This window comes from Habropoda laboriosa, unplaced genomic scaffold (genome assembly GCF_001263275.1).
Source record: "Habropoda laboriosa isolate 0110345459 unplaced genomic scaffold, ASM126327v1 scaffold67, whole genome shotgun sequence".
Lineage (NCBI taxonomy): Eukaryota > Metazoa > Arthropoda > Insecta > Hymenoptera > Apidae > Habropoda > Habropoda laboriosa.
In genome coordinates, this window is record NW_017100242.1 from 731,134 (window position 1) to 747,132 (window position 15,999).

General features: G+C 42.8%; 1 protein-coding gene across 1 annotated transcript in view; it reads left to right on the top strand.

Moving 5' to 3' along the window:
• LOC108572088 (extracellular sulfatase SULF-1 homolog) overlaps positions 1 to 15,999 on the top strand; it is a 107,085-nt gene that overhangs the window by 70,178 nt on the left and 20,908 nt on the right. The window contains exon 4 of the mRNA XM_017934279.1: positions 9,191 to 9,512. Coding sequence (XP_017789768.1) covers positions 9,191 to 9,512 — 322 coding nt within the window. The remainder of the gene's footprint in view (positions 1 to 9,190; positions 9,513 to 15,999) is intronic.

Below are 15,999 nucleotides of genomic sequence, written 5' to 3' on the forward strand. Positions count from 1 at the left end.
TCTCTCTCTCTCTCTCTCTGTCGCGTGAAAAGACGCTCGCGAGGATTCGGTGGAAACGAATCACACCTTGAACTGCACACCGGAACCACTCTCTTTTCTCGAACAAGAGACGTGATTTTCCATCTGCTTTCCACTTGTGAGGATTTTCGGGAGGGTCGGTGACAACGAGCAGGCAGAGGAACAAACTTTGCGCCTGTCTGTGATTTTTGCTTTCGAGCTTGGAGATTTGTGGTGTAAGAGAGGAATGTGGAGAAAAGGTGCGATTAATTAAGATTTGAGGAATAAATTTTGCACCTATACGCGATGGAATTATTTTCGCATCTAGATGGAGATTGGTGGAAGAAGCTAGTGGTAGTTCGAAGATTGAAATTGGACGAGAATTACCTGTTGGACATGAAAATTCAATCGGCAAGTAGTTAAATTTCAAGCATCTACATTTCATCCAAGTCGATAGATGGCAGTTATAATTATTAAATTGTCAGAGTGCCTCATCGTCCAATATTTCATCTTTCTTCCGCTACGCTAATTGGTATCGGAATAACGTACCGGTGATTACTACACTATGTTACAAATCGTCGTCAACGACACCCGATAGTTAAGCTGGATGAAGTATAATCTCGACGATCTGATAATTGCTAGTTAATTGCATCAGTTGAAGTATATATTTGGTTAGATTATAATTCGCCTCTTGTAAAATGAAGCATAACTCTGCCATTGAAACTCTTGTTGGTTGAATTGGAACGTAACCGGTTGGAATTAAAAACAGCTGTGTCGCAAATGAACGTTGCCTATTCATCCTGGTGTTGCGAAATTTTCGACGAAAATCAGATCTGAGAACACTTTCGTTAAAGGAAAAGTCATTCCTTGCGGCAAAAATTCAACTTTCATCGATATTTTTCCATAATTAAGTATTTTAATCCGACGGTTTAACTTTGTTTCAAATCTCCGACGATGTCCCAATACTATATCAAGACCTTCAAAATTACCTCATTAAAGCGACAATAGAATCATGGAATGAAGAGTGGAAAAATTCAAGACCGAATAATCAGAAATAGTATAAACGATGCCAGCCCGGCTTGGCTACTGAACAGGAAAGATCAAGTAAAGCCAACAAGAATAAGAATAGGTCACACAAACTGGTCACACTCCCATCTCATCACCAAAAAGGAACAAAACAACTGTGATATCTGCGGGATACAAAACTCCATCGATCACATCCTGATAACCTGCCCAAAGTTGGTCACACTCCCATCTCATCACCAAAAAGGAACCAAACAACTGTGATATCTGCGGGATGCAAAACACCATCGATCACATCCTGATAACCTGCCCAAAGTACAATATGAAAAGGATCCAACATAACTTGCCGAATTCACTGACCGTGCTTCAAAAAGAAGATTCAAGTAAAAGAGCTAAAAACTTCTTGAAAGATATTGGTTTATACCACCTACTATAGACTGCACCACTGAATAAACTCACTGTGGTCACTAATAACCTCAGAAGGTGCATGTGACCTTAATCACCCAATAAAAAAAAAAAAAAATTTCCAATTTCCTCGCGACACCGAACACGTGAAATATTCGAAGAACGCAACAATAGTTCTAGCCGGTGTCCTAAATCTCGCAGAAACCGAGATCCCGTTTCTATACACGGATCACCCACTCAGATTCCAGGAAATGTCAGCCGAAGCTACGTAGGAGTCTTCATCGTCTGAGGCAAATGCAGGTGCAGTCGTGTCACGAAGGCGTTCTAACCCTTCTCGAGAGCATACCTAACTAACGATCGATTGTATATAGATCTCAGAATTACGAAGCACCGCGGTTCCCAACAGCGTAACCAGCCTCGTTAAGAAACGAACAATCGCGAACGAACAAGGAAGAAGCCGCGAGATGTTTGCAACGGATGCAACGCGTAATAAGACAAATTGCTCTCTATTATCTGCATAATCGCGATAACTGCGTAATGACGGTATCAACGCGGTGCATAGGTACCATAAATGTAACCGGTGACGTTTTCTATGATTAATACCTCGGCTGGAGTCGTGGTTATTAAATACGGTGATCCACCAGGGAGAAGAACTGATGCGTGCAACACGAAGAAAAGGGGCAATCTCGCGCTAATACAGTGCCTTTCGATCGTTCCTTGGTTATTCGCGTACCGGAGCGAGGGTTTTTCACTTCTCGGAAATACCGACGATAATTTTCCACCCCTGAATGCACTTACTGGATGTACGAGAGAAGAGAAACCGAAGGAAATATCTTCGTGGAATCGCCATAGAGACTCGCGTGTCTGACACTATACCGATGCAGAAGAAACGTACAGACTCGCGTGTCTGACTCGTTTTTCAGCCAGATTTTTTTCCTCTTATCCATCTAACCTGTTTATTTTCTCGGGAGTTGATAATAGGGACGTGGGCGTTTGTGGAAATTGAATAGCTGAGAGGTTTAATTCAGATTTGTGGCGATAGCGTTGAAACGTGTGATGGAAATGAATTTTATAACGAAAGTAGTTGTGGACTGTGAAAAATTCATTCCTGCGTAACCTAATAATTGCTGAGTACTACTTAGCAAGTGAATTTAATAAATTAATTAAAAAATTGTGTTACTAAAAATTGGAATATATTGAAACAGAAAAGCATTAAAAGATTACATATAGTAATTCTATATATATTTACAGAACGATACAATGTTTCTATACTCGAATTTTCTCTCGCAAAAGTTCCAACACTCGATGCTCTCCGAATTCTGACTCCCGCTACCGTGCGTTATCCTACGGGGTATTACTATAGCGCAACAGACCGTTATATTCGTTACGAACACGAAATTTAGCCGGTAATAACCAGTGATTTTTCTGCACAACGTAAAATATAATCCGATGTTTGTTATGCCGAACCTTTTCACGGACTCGTTAAAACCGTCTCTCGCTCTAGAAAATCGCGGGTGCATGCGATGCGCCTCTAAATCGTCCACGACGACGTTGAAAATGGTAGAAACGGGACAGGATGGAGGCACGCGAGTGAACCGCCCCAACCCTTTTGGTGAAAACGGGGTTAATACCTGGTGTGCACGAAACAAACCGGCCGAAATAATTGCTCCATGTCGCTATTAGCGATTTGGTTCATCGCGATGCGCCGAATATAGCCGGGCCACGGTTCTTAGCCTTGCTAATTTCGATGGTACCGTTCTCTAATTCGGACAACGTCGTCGCGGGACGATCGTCGTGACGGGAATCTGAAACGTCGTTGGAGAGAAACGCGTGCAACGAACCTCGCGAAGCTTCTTCTCGACACAACGAAGCTTCAACCCGTTTCTATCAGATTTATGAACTGCCTCGCTTGCAGCTAATCGGATTTAACTCGAGCAACCGACGAAACCGGGCTTCTGAACAGTTTTGTCGACGACGGTTGTTCGTTGAACTTATTCTCTGACGAATTTAATAGTCACCGGTGTACCATTGTTACCACCGCCGGGATATAAATGCGAGGCAATTGTTAAACAGAAGTTTCTTGATTTTTTTTTAGAAAGAGTTTGTAGAGTATACGGGTGCTAGGAAGTTTTAGCAAAAATTGGATAATTTTTTTGTAAGGGAAATTTGCAATTTTAGAAGAATATTAACGAGAGCTCCGAGACTTTGAATTGGTAATTGAGGCTTCTAGGTTTAAGCCACGATCAATTAGTTTTGATTTCCAACAATTTGGCGGTATTAAATTTATCGAATGAAATAAATTTCCTAATTTCCAAATTTAATCCAAAATGGGCCAATCAAATTTGAATCTTTGAATTTAATTCGAAGTTAGCTATATCGCATAGAGAATAAATCCAGAAACCTAGAGAATCATTTCCAAATTTAATTCAAACTCTTCCAATCAAATCTAATTCAAAGTCTTCCAATGAAATTTAAATTTTCAAAATTAATTCCAAATCTTCCACCAAAATTTCAAACATCCCCTCGCACAATAAGAGAGAGAGAGAGAAGCCAACACCCGTCTCCTAAAACATCAAACGACCCGGAATGATCTCTGAAGATAGAAAAAGACAAGGCAAGAAGTGGGTCGATTCGAGCACGTCCAACGTTCCCCGGCGTGTACCTGTTGCTTCGTAGCCGGAAAGCGTGGCCGCCGAACAGTTGAAAAAGCGCGCGAATCCCTGGGCGAAAATGTAAAAATAATGGTTGGTCGGCTAGTTGGAGAGACGTCCGCTCGTAAAAAGTCGGGACAAGGCTGGTCCGATCGGTCTGTCGGACAAAGCGGGACAAAAGGACGAGAGGCGGAGGAATCGTGATATCCTGGCGCCAGTCGCGGACGCCAGAACGAGCAAAACGAATATTGAAAAGGGGGGAATGGTTGCAGCGGTCGATGCAGCGGATATACAGGCGGGCTATGCGGGCGGGAATATGGGCCAGGCGGGTTAAATTCGCGAAAAGGAGGTATCGAGGCAGCGGACCGCGTCGAATCGGGGACGACGTAGACGCTTGTCCGTTTCGAAAGCCGTAGAACGACGTTGATGTGTCGTCAGTTGAGATATACAGATGAAAGATATAGCCTCTGTTCGGTTATTTGTTGCGGATCACTGTGGAAATGTGGATCGTTTCACCGTGAAACGACGGGATGGAATAATTGTTGGCTCGAGGACAAGAAGATCAACGATAGAGACGTTGCGAATTTGTGCAATCCAATCTTATTTCCATACTTAATTTCAAAGTGATCGTAAAATAATTCGACCACCCGATATATTATTCCTGCTATTTTTCAGTGACGAAATCAAATCATTTATCATCGTCAGATAAAAAAATGTTAAGTAACGAAAGTTCAAATAAGTGATACTTAATTTCCAAGTGATAATAAAATAATTCGATCACCCGTTATATTTTTTCTCGCTACTTCGAAAGGAGGTAAAATGAAATCGTCGTCGGATGAAAAAATTTCAAGCGATCAAACTTCGAATAAATGACCCGTAATTTCGGAGTGATCGCAAGATTATTCGATCACCCGCTATATTTTTCTGGTTGTTTTCAAGGGAGGGACGTAGAATTTGCAGAAGAGAAGAGGCGGTGGCAGCGATTAACTAGAATGACGGGAATTAGACTCGTTACCAGCTGGCCGATCATTATTGGAGCACTGGGTGCATCGCGTTCCTCGCATGCACCGCATTGCTTGATAAGAATCTAATTGATATTTACGGCTGCCCCAGTGCATCCAGGTATTTTTAGGCTGGCGCTAAGTCAGCACTGTGCAGAGTGTACTTGAAGGGGAGCGTAGCAACGACCCCGTGAATGCATGGGGAGAGCATTGCTAGAGAAAATGGAGGAATAGATGATGAAGGAATAAATGCATACTATAACTGTTGAGAAGAACTGTAAAAAATATTTTTCTTATCATTTTTCAATGGCTATCTACCTTAATTTTAGATACTCGTCGATTTTTAAGAATGTGTTAAATGAAAAGTAAGATATTACATGTATTTTCCATTTAATAATTCTCGTGTTCAAGTTCAAACGAGACTCGAGTGTTTTGTAAACATAAAACAGCACCCTGATAAAATGAATTTATCGTAAACAGTGACGCGAGGGTCATCTGAATCTTTTTATCTTGGCACGGTCGAAAACTGACATAACTTTGCCACCAATGCAGTATTTAGTCTACTGCGATGAGATCACTGATTTAATTGGACAATATAGGACAAAACGCACTATTCGGATCTACTCTCATTTTTCAATTTAATCGATCATCAGCTATCGATAACTATCTATCTAAATTAATCGGTACAAATAATGATAAATTTCAGGATTTTTGTGTCTTGAAATATCTTTTTTATACAATGTAAAAGAGGAAATCCCATAAATTTTCCAACCTCACAATTACGAGATACTTGTAAATAAATATCAATAAACTGATCCATCACAAAAACACGTGTATCTAATAAGTCATTAAACTGAATTTCCATCAGAACTAGTCTTTACACAGACAAATTCCAATTACCTTACAAGCAGAATCATTTCCTGTGTCGATTCCACAACTCATCTCACCACACCCTCTAGCAGTACACACGCATACGCACGGTTTGCATAATTCAGCGATTAATCGAAAATTAATAGTCATTAGCGACCGGTTACACTGTTATCTTTTCTGCAAGAAGAAGAAAAAAGAGAGAGAGAGAGAGAGATAGAACGACGAACCCTTTTATTTACCATTCACGTGTCCCGCCTTGGGCCAAGCCAGAACGATTAATTTGATTATCGAAGCGACAAATCTGGATGTCATCGTTCCTTAACAAATTCCCTGCACGGTGTGTCGAATGAGCTCGAATTATCGATAATTAAAGCGCAATCGTGGAAGCGGCACCAGACCGCTGGGGTAACAGTCGTTTATGCAAATTCCACCGCTGGATCAAGCGTGATCCTTTTAAACCTGTTCCGTGAGAAACGTGTCTCGCTTTCGAAAAGCGGCCACGAAGGCGGTATCTGTCGGCGACCATCGGCCAAAACTTTTTCCAACGACGTCGCTAATTAATCCGCGATTCGTTCTTTTTCCTTTACTCCCTCCTTCCGGGCTGCTGGTTGACTGTCGGTTCGCCGCGAGGAAGAAACCAGGTCGGAACATCCGCTCGACGTTCTTTTCGCCGCGGGAAAAACGTCAACTCGCGTGATGTGCGGTTAACTTTTCTTTTTAAAGATGTATCTTTCAAGGACTTGTTAAAATCGAGAAGGCAATTTTAACCCTTTTACGCGAGAGAACGAACTATGGTTACTTCTGGAAATACTCGTCATAACGATTTATGGTTATCGCCTTTTATTGCCTTCTGTCGCCAAATTGTAATTGCTTGCAAATTAAAATTTAAAAAACTAAATTCTCAAAATGAAAGTGTCGCCAAAAGAGAACACTGTGCACTAATGTATCTAGCAAAGAACAAGAGACAGACGAAATTTCTCTAGATTTGATCAAAGATTGAAAGTGATTCTATCGTTGAATGATCGAGAGGATAACGCGAGGTCCTGGCACGAGTAAATACAAACGTAGAACTCCTTCTCTCAGTTGCCCCCTTCCCCTCTGATCACAGCAAGATTTACCGTTCTTTATATTTAGCGGACAAGACGGCCCTTTATTGAGATGTCATCGGTTAACGCAAAACGAGAGTAATGCGATCGAGCCAGCTCGGTGGTCCTGGCCCGGCAAAAAGTTGTCCCGTCGCCGGGGCCAGCTCGCGCAACTGTTATAAATAAGGGCCCTCTTATAGGCTCTCGATAGGGCTGCACAGGTATGTGAACGCGGCTACGACGAAAGGGACGGCGTTGGTACTTTTGAATTAATTATTTGATGCTGCCCCGTATGAATAATTCAACGATGCCCCGGAGATGAATCTAAAGCCGACGCGCCATTGCTACGGGACACAACCGAGGGTTAGGCGGAAAATGGGATTGCCTTTTGATTTATCGCGGTCCGGTGAAAGGAAAGCTGGGAAATTACTTAGCAGGAGGCTCTGCTTTCGAAACGATACCCCCGTGGGAAAGGGAACGTTTTATTGTCTCGCCACTTTATTATTTAACCCTTTGGCGCCTAAATAAACACTTATGCCCACTCACTCTTTTGGGCATTTAAATTTTTGATTGACCTGTGCATCAAAATTCCAAGTGAATCAAAAGTGTTTCGAGTCTCAAATGAAAGTCTAGAAAATTAGAGGAAACATTGCTTAGGTTTCAAAGGATTAACCCTTTCACAAATTATAACAAAAGTTAAGAAGAGTATGCAAGGATTGACTCCCAAACGAAAGCCAAGAAAATTAGGAAAGTGAAAGAAAAATTGCTGAGGTTTGAAAGGGTTAACCCTTTCACAGAATGCAATCAAAATTTAGAAGAGTATGCAAGAATTGACTTGAAATATTTCGACTCCGAAATGAGGAAGTCAAGAAACTCAGAGAAGCAGAGGAATAATTACTCAGATATGAAAGGGTTAACCCTTAGACAGAGTGAAGAAGAGTATGCGAGACTTGATTAACAAAAAACCTGTATCACTTGTATCTCGTATTAATGATTAGCACAAGTGCCAGACGTGGTTGCAAATCGTCGTCAACGATACTCAACAGAGCGTTCCATTTATTTGCGGGGGGGGATAAGGCGTATTTGGCAAAAAGCACGAATCAGAGTGTTGCCACAGAGTGACTAATGATCGCGAGGCGTGGCCGGCTCGTTTCTAGTCGGGCCTAATGAAAGAAAGATCTCTCTAACCCCCTACTATCGCGATAGTAATTAATGTGCTATGGACACGCTCGATTCGTCGCAGGAACTGACTCATGTAACAGATCGATTACCCTAACCGACGTTCTGCTTTTATTCCCGTGGCCACTGGAATCGGGAAGCCACCACGATTTAGCTTCGTACGGAACCAACCACTGTTCGTTCGATCGATTACGAACATAACTTTCTCGCGCTTCCAACTTTCTATTCCATTCTCGTCCTGGAAAAAAAAACAACCAGCTTCCAAAAAGGAGCACCAGGAAGCTAACTACAATGCACTATCTACACGAACATTTCTCGCGCGTTCTTCCTTCTTGATAATCAATCTACACCTAAGTGAAAATCATGCAACACAGTAAATACCAGGAATATTTTTACCACTTAAATTCCAATTTTTCTATCGAGGTTATCGATCGACTGCCTCGCAAAATGACAGGAAGTTTGTTTCAATATCGATTACCTATTTATTCACCCGATAATTAACAATTTTTGTCGAATTTTTCTACGAATAAAATTATCACAAGCGAATTCCAATTTTTTTTACCGCAAAATGGTAGGAATTCTTCTAAGATCGATTAGCTACACCCAATAATTTATAACTTAATCCACGGGGACTTGTCGAGAAAATCCACGCAAGCCGGTGGAAACGACAGAATAATGAATTAAAATCGCGGATTAAATCGGCCAGAATTCCAGCCAAGCGACAAGCGTGAATTCAGCTCGTGTTGCCTTAAACGAGCCAACCGTAAAAATACCGTAGGAATGCTGTGTCAAATAATCCGAATTCTCCTAAACATTTCTTACCCGATTCGTACACCCGATAATTTATTACCCGATCTGTCGAACTTGTCAAAGAGTAACGATGAATTAAAAATGGAGAGGGAATGGTAAGACGACGGAAGAATTCCAGCAACGTTATCGGCATGAATTTAATCCGCGTTATCTTAAACACACGTTTCAGGGTACTTCGGCAAGTATCTGAACAAGTACAACGGCTCGTACATACCGCCTGGCTGGCGGGAATGGGGCGGTCTCATAATGAATTCACGGTACTACAACTACAGCGTGAACATGAACGGCAAGAAGATAAAGCACGGCTTCGAGTACAGCAAGGACTATTACCCGGACCTGATAGCGAACGACAGCGTGGCGTTTCTGCGCCAGAGCAAACACAATTTTGCCCGGAAGCCGGTGATGCTGGTTGCGAGCTTTCCGGCGCCGCACGGACCGGAAGACTCGGCGCCGCAATTCTCGCATCTCTTCTTCAACGTCACCACTCACCAGTAAGTACAGCACCACACGTTCCAGAACTTTGTCATTTCTGTTTGCGTTCGTTACCGTGTACACACGCTCGGATCGAATAGATCTGGGTCAGTTCTCGTTAGCTCCAGGCCATTCGGGAATTTGTTTGCAGATCATTCGGACAGCTTTTGTTTCAATTAAACCTGGCTCCGACATTTTTCGTACGCGAGTAGATTGGAGAATCTTTCGACGGCGGGAGATTAAATGTGGGAATTGTGTCGTTACGTGTTTGCTTCGTGTAGTTTTACGCGGGTTTTGAGGGAGTTGCTTCGTTTGAACATTTCGTTTCGATGGCCAAGATGTGTTTGAATTTTGAGGAGAATTTTGGGTGAAGTTTTCGATACACGTCGATTTGTCTGGATAGAAATTTGTTAAGCACCTGTGACTTTCTATTTAAGTACCGAGTTTCGAGAAAAATTTTATAATACGTGACATTTTGAGTGCAAGATTATTCATAGAATCAACCGATAGATCTTTATTCATTCATGCAGAAAATACGTTGTATAGGTTTGCGTAAAATTGCAGGATACCGTATGGTTTATTAAAGGTACGTATGCATATCGTTGCTAGCATCGAAAAACGTGAATTTCATAGGGAAACCAGTTTAAAATTTGTCTAGTAGTTAAATACCGATCTTAGAATCTGATTTGTTCTCTGATGTGAAACTAATGAGTTTGGGAGTGTGTCGTTTTACACGATAAAAACACTGTATATCTATGAAAGCGTTTGTGCAGAAAAATAAAAACCACGCTTTCCGTAACATTACCTCCAAATTTTTAAATATAACTTCACTATAAAAAAGCATTCAAATTAGACTAGATTTCTTCGTTTCTACTTTTGCCACTGTATATCGTATCTTTAGCGAAGTAAAATCTCAGGAACAGCTCGATGATCCATGAAAGTGGAAAAGTAGTTGCACACAGGATTAAATTCGAATTTATCAGCGGTCTAACATATCGGAATTTCTCTCTCGTCTTACGAAGCCAGCTCACGAGCTCTTTCATCCTTACGAAATGGCCGCAGAGCCCCGAGGAGCCGCCGAGACCGTGCAATCCCAGGCATCTCGCTGTATTATTATTTACACACGTATTGCACGGGGTCCCTTTATGCCCGCTTTCCGCGCAGAAGATCCTCTTTCCACCTGGTATCGCCGGAACTCTATCGTCGCGGCGAGCTCCGCAGATATACGATAACGATAATCCTTTCGACGCGTTGAATCGCGTATTCTCGAGTCGCGTAGGAGGCAAAGTGCAGTTTTCTTGCATAGAGATCTCAACGACCCCGCGATCGGTCTTGTCGGATTACTCGGTGACAAGTTGAACTATTACGAGAGGCAGTGCAAACTCTGACGAAGAGCAGACGATCCTGTGGTAGTTGACGTCTCGGAAATCCATTGAAATCCTTCCTCTGACAATTTATCGCCGCTGCGTTTATTAACCCTCGCGTTCACTCGCACTTTTGACACTTCAAATTTCAAATTAACCCGTGTATACAAATTTCGCGTATCTAAACTCGGAATTGAAAATTAGGAAAATCGAGGAAAAATTGTCGGGGTTCACGCTTTCTTGAACTTGATTAATTGCAAAGTAGAAACGAGTTTAATGGGCCAAACTAGATTCCGCCGATCCACGAGAATACTCTGTCAATTCTTCGTTTCAGCAAGAAATTCGAAGAGGAGCTTCTTCAAGATTTCACGCTCTTAGTGAAACGTGTAACTCGTTCACCCGACAATACGCGTTAAGCACGATAGTCACAATTGCTTCACGAATCCCCCCCGGTATACACACCTTGCATTTTCATTCACGATGACATACGCGCGCCATGCAACGGGACCGTGTACGTCGTCGACGCGAGCCATACACGCGCTTCCTGACAATGAGAGCTGTTTCTGCGAACAAGCGGGCGCCAGCCATTCGACGTCCGGCGTCCAAGTTTCCTCAATCTCTCTGTACACCCACTCGAACGTCGTTCTAACACAGAGCACGCTATACGGCGATATTCGCGAAATTCTTTGGTAGGGAGGAGGTGTAAGGATAGTTATGAATTCGTCGGTGGACAATTTAACAGCGTGCAAGAAATGAGAAAGTGAAAAAAAAAGGGAGAGAGAGGGAGAGCAACAGCGAAGAGGGAGAGACACGGAGGTACTCTAGACTAGACAACCGAATAGATAACTGCAGCCACGGTGTCATCGTCGCGTGATGGAGTGCTCTAGACGACAGGGTGGTGTGTGCAGTGTGCACGATGAAAAGCACTAAAAACGTGCACCCCTCTTGCTAGTCTCGTCTCGCCCCTCTGGACAACGCCCGTCATTGTGCCACCGCGATGCAGGTATTATATTCACCTGTCTCTGTTCAGCGAGAAAAAAACATCCTCTTCCTTCTCGCTTCTCCTTTCTATGGCCCTCTCCTCGATTCACCTTCTCTCTTTCTTTTTCTTCATATCCTTTTTTGTCGTTTTTTCTCTCTTTTTTTCGTTTGGCCGGACGCGTGTACTACCTGCGTGGTTCACGTGCGACTCAGGAGACGTTTCGTCGACGGGGAGGAACGAGAGGAGGCGGAGAGAAACGGCGTGACGTTCTCGCAGAGGGATCTTTTGTGAAACGAGGGACTACAGATTGCCTCATTGTACCGGGCATTTTTGCACGGATCAGAATTCTCGTCGGGATCGATTCTGAAAGGGATCTTCCTTCTATTTCACCAGACTCTCTGTCTGTCTATCTCTCTCTCTCTCTCTCTCCTCACACTCGATCGTCGAGTGTATACACCGTTTCCTTTATTTTCCATGGATTGTCAGGTACAAGTGTATTCTGTAGAACGGCGTGGAACTCTAGCGGGGATTCGATCGACGCTATTATGGTACACGAAGAAAATACGAGGCTCGTAAAGCGTCGTTTCCCCTGTACACTTTTTTCTCTCCTTTACGAGACGCTCGTTACTTATGGTACGACGTGGTTGTTGCTCGTTTAGGCGTCTACTCTACCCCGTAGGGAAAAGAGCAAGTATATGTGCTGTTGATAGAACATTTTTTACGCGATTAAACCTGCGGATTAACGATTCCGCGGGAAGCGTAAAGTGACCAAGTTTTTGATAATAGACGGAGAAGTTCTCGTGTAATTTTCATCATTTTGTTTACCTTTTCCAATCTCTCGTATCGGCTTGAATTAATTCCATTTCTTCGGATTCTTCGGGAAAGATCTGAGAATTCGATTCGAGGCACGAGACAGATTTTCAGGTGTAATCGTGTTTCAATTCATCGTTCATCCGTCTGACACTCGTCGATGCAATTAAAAGCGCCGAAAAGAACAAGTATCGGAGGCGATCGTTTCGCCCAGGCTGAATGCAGTCTGTTAGCGTTCGTGCACGCGAACAATTTGCACGGATTGAAATTAAGCCTCGTAAATTCGTGCCGCGAGACCGTTCTACTCGCGCAACGAAGCCATTCTACCGCGTGTGCGCATTCTATCGCACGGGAAATTCGAATTGAACGCTCGATGCTTGTACAGAGTGGTCCAGAAACTCTGAGCAACCTCCGATATTCTCTACCATAAGAAAAAAACTAAAATTCCCAAGTGTCGTTGCTAAAACTGCGGAATACCATAGATTCTCAAATAACTCTCGCAAAAAGTGAGATCAACCCTTGGTAAAAAAATTACGCGCGAAGCGCTAAAACTTGAAAGACACCGTTAAAAATCTTCATACTCGTTTTTCTCTGGTTTCCGTGAAAATTAGCTAGGTAAATCCGACGAGAACGAAGGAATAAAATAAGTCACTTCAGGTGGACAGATTTAACGGGCCACTGGGTACATACACGCGCGGAACAAGCCCGTATTATACTTTCTTTCACGGGATCAAGCACGAACGCGCGGTACACGCAGTAAATTATAATTAAACGCGATCCATAATGCGGCTCGACAACGGAGGAGTTACGGGGGCGAAGCTGGTCGTTTAATTCCATAAACGGGTGTTTTAATTCCGTGCTCGTACATCACGCTATTCTCTTGTCGCCGTCGTTCAAAAGCCAATCGACGAATCAAGAGAGAGAGAGAAAAGGGGAGAGGAGAATTAAATTAACGCGTGAGCCTGAACACACGCAATTACGCGCTCTCACGACGCTTTTGAACTCGGCTAGATCCGCGTGCCCTGAAGCAGCCATTGATCGAATCGCTTTCGAATTAATACTACTATCTGTTCCGATCGTCGGAATCGTCAGAAAAAATTGCACGGCACATACTTACAAGTGGCGCGAAATCGACTTTACGACACTAGTAAATCTCCTCTTTTCTTCTTTTCTACGCTCCGAGGCGAGTCTGAAAAGGTGCCTGGGCCAAATTGTAAATCCGATCTTTCATTGGCTGTTTCGTTTCGTTTACTTTCGTTTCGCGGTACGAGACGCAGTTAGGTTTCTTTATCGCAGGCGATACCGATCGCACGAGTGTGTAAGTGATAATTATGAGAGATAAAGCGTGCAATAAAGGATGCTGTAACGGAATTACGACGATTTTTTAAAGAGATACTCTGGGATACTCGAGATAAACATGAAATAAAAGAGTCGTGCAATGCAATTTATTAATTCGTCGATTATTTTCGTTCAATATCAATCGCGCGCTGTCGTAAATTAAAGGGAAGCATAATTCGTGAGATTTAATAAACACGAGGGAAAACTTGTTATTCAGCCATTCCAAATGCAGCGCGAATATTTTAAGAGAATTGCAATTAAATCACCGTACGCGAATGTTACATTTAAAATGTAATATCGATTCGTAAAAATCTTTATCCCGATAGGAATATATATTACATATTACTACTGAAAAAAAAGAAAAAGAAAAAAAGGAAGTCGCTACCTGTCTCGTATACCAAGAGCACAGTCTGAAGGAATAATTAAGAACGGAAGAGTACGTTGTGTTCGTTATTAAACGAGTTCTGATAACATCTTTCACACGTACCTTCATAACAGCCTTCCGTACGCGCTTTCGTCGTATTTTACATACTACACCGACCTGCGAGTTTCTCAATTCGATCTTGTTATAAATGAACGTCGGTGCCATTGGTGATTTAACAACGGCTGAGTCAGCGTGTAACGTCGATCGTGCAACAGATAACAAGCACGCGTAATTCCATTGTGACAGGTGGAACGACACGATTGCGGCGCGTTTCGCGAGCCTATCGTCTCTGTAATTCACTTTTACGAGCCACGACGCGGGATTCTTGTCCGTTTTATGTAACATCTGATAAGCGGCCGCCTTACTGGGCCACGAGAAGCCGGCTATATCGATCGGAAAGCTCGATTGAAATCGAGAGCAACGAGGCGGTTTTCGTTCACTTCACCTCCTCCCATCGCGATCCGGCGGGAGAGAAAAAGGCGAAATGCAATTTACTCGACGGGGAAACGAGCGGAGCTCTTCCTATCGGGCTACGTCAAACGGAGCCGGGGAAATCTCAGCCGTGGGTCTCCCGGGCATCTGATTGAATTATGGAGTAAAACCGAGCGATTCCGAGCTTAATGAGCGGTAAACTCGCGCTGAGATTTGGAAAAATGTGCGCTGGGGTAATTAAGAAACCGGGGGAGAACGATACTGAGCTCGAAGGAGGCGTCTTCCTGTGGAAATTTATTCGTTACGGGTGTAAAAAAGATACAAATATAATAAGAAAATTAAAAAAAAAAATATGCGAATACAGATAGAAAGACTGAAGAAACGATAGAAATGATTAAAGAAAGTGGTGCATTTGCTTTTGTACAAAATTAATATGGTTAATAAGTATAAATATAATTTTGTAAGGCAAGAAAAGAACTAAAATTCATTGCAAAGATAGTAAATAAAAGTAATCTCGTATTCTTTATCAATCTCGATAAACGTCCCAGTACCGCACAGTAGCCAGAATTTTAATACCTTCTCCCAGGGGAATGTGAACGAACCTAAAGTAGAGAAAGCAGCCTCTAATCGGACCGTCTATCCATTCGAACCGCATCAATCTTCCAAAACCGCCCCCGTGCCAACGAGGTCAAGATAAACGAAACAGTCCGCGTGACGTATGCACTTTTCAAGGGAGAGATCGACCCGAGCTAACGAATGCAAGTTAAATCCACGAGCTAACAAGAGCAAAGCACCTTGGACCACGTTTCAAACCTCCCTTAAAAAAAGAAAGACGCTCTACTAACTTCAAGAAGCTTAACTAACCGTACTTAATCCATTTTAACATCTCAAAGGACCAATCACTCGATTAAAAAAAAAAAGAAGAAAAATCTCCGATCTTTAGATCAATCTCAACCCGTTTTAACGTCTCGAAAGACCAATCACCTAATCGTAAAAAAAAATCTCGACAATAACAACAAGAAGTTGAATGCAAGAGTGGACAAGGTTCGTGGCACGAGGTAACGGAATCAACTGGTGGTTCGTCTTCGTTTCCACGTGGTCCATGACGTCCACCGGCGATTAATACAGCCAATCTGCTCTAATCTGCCCGCGACGCC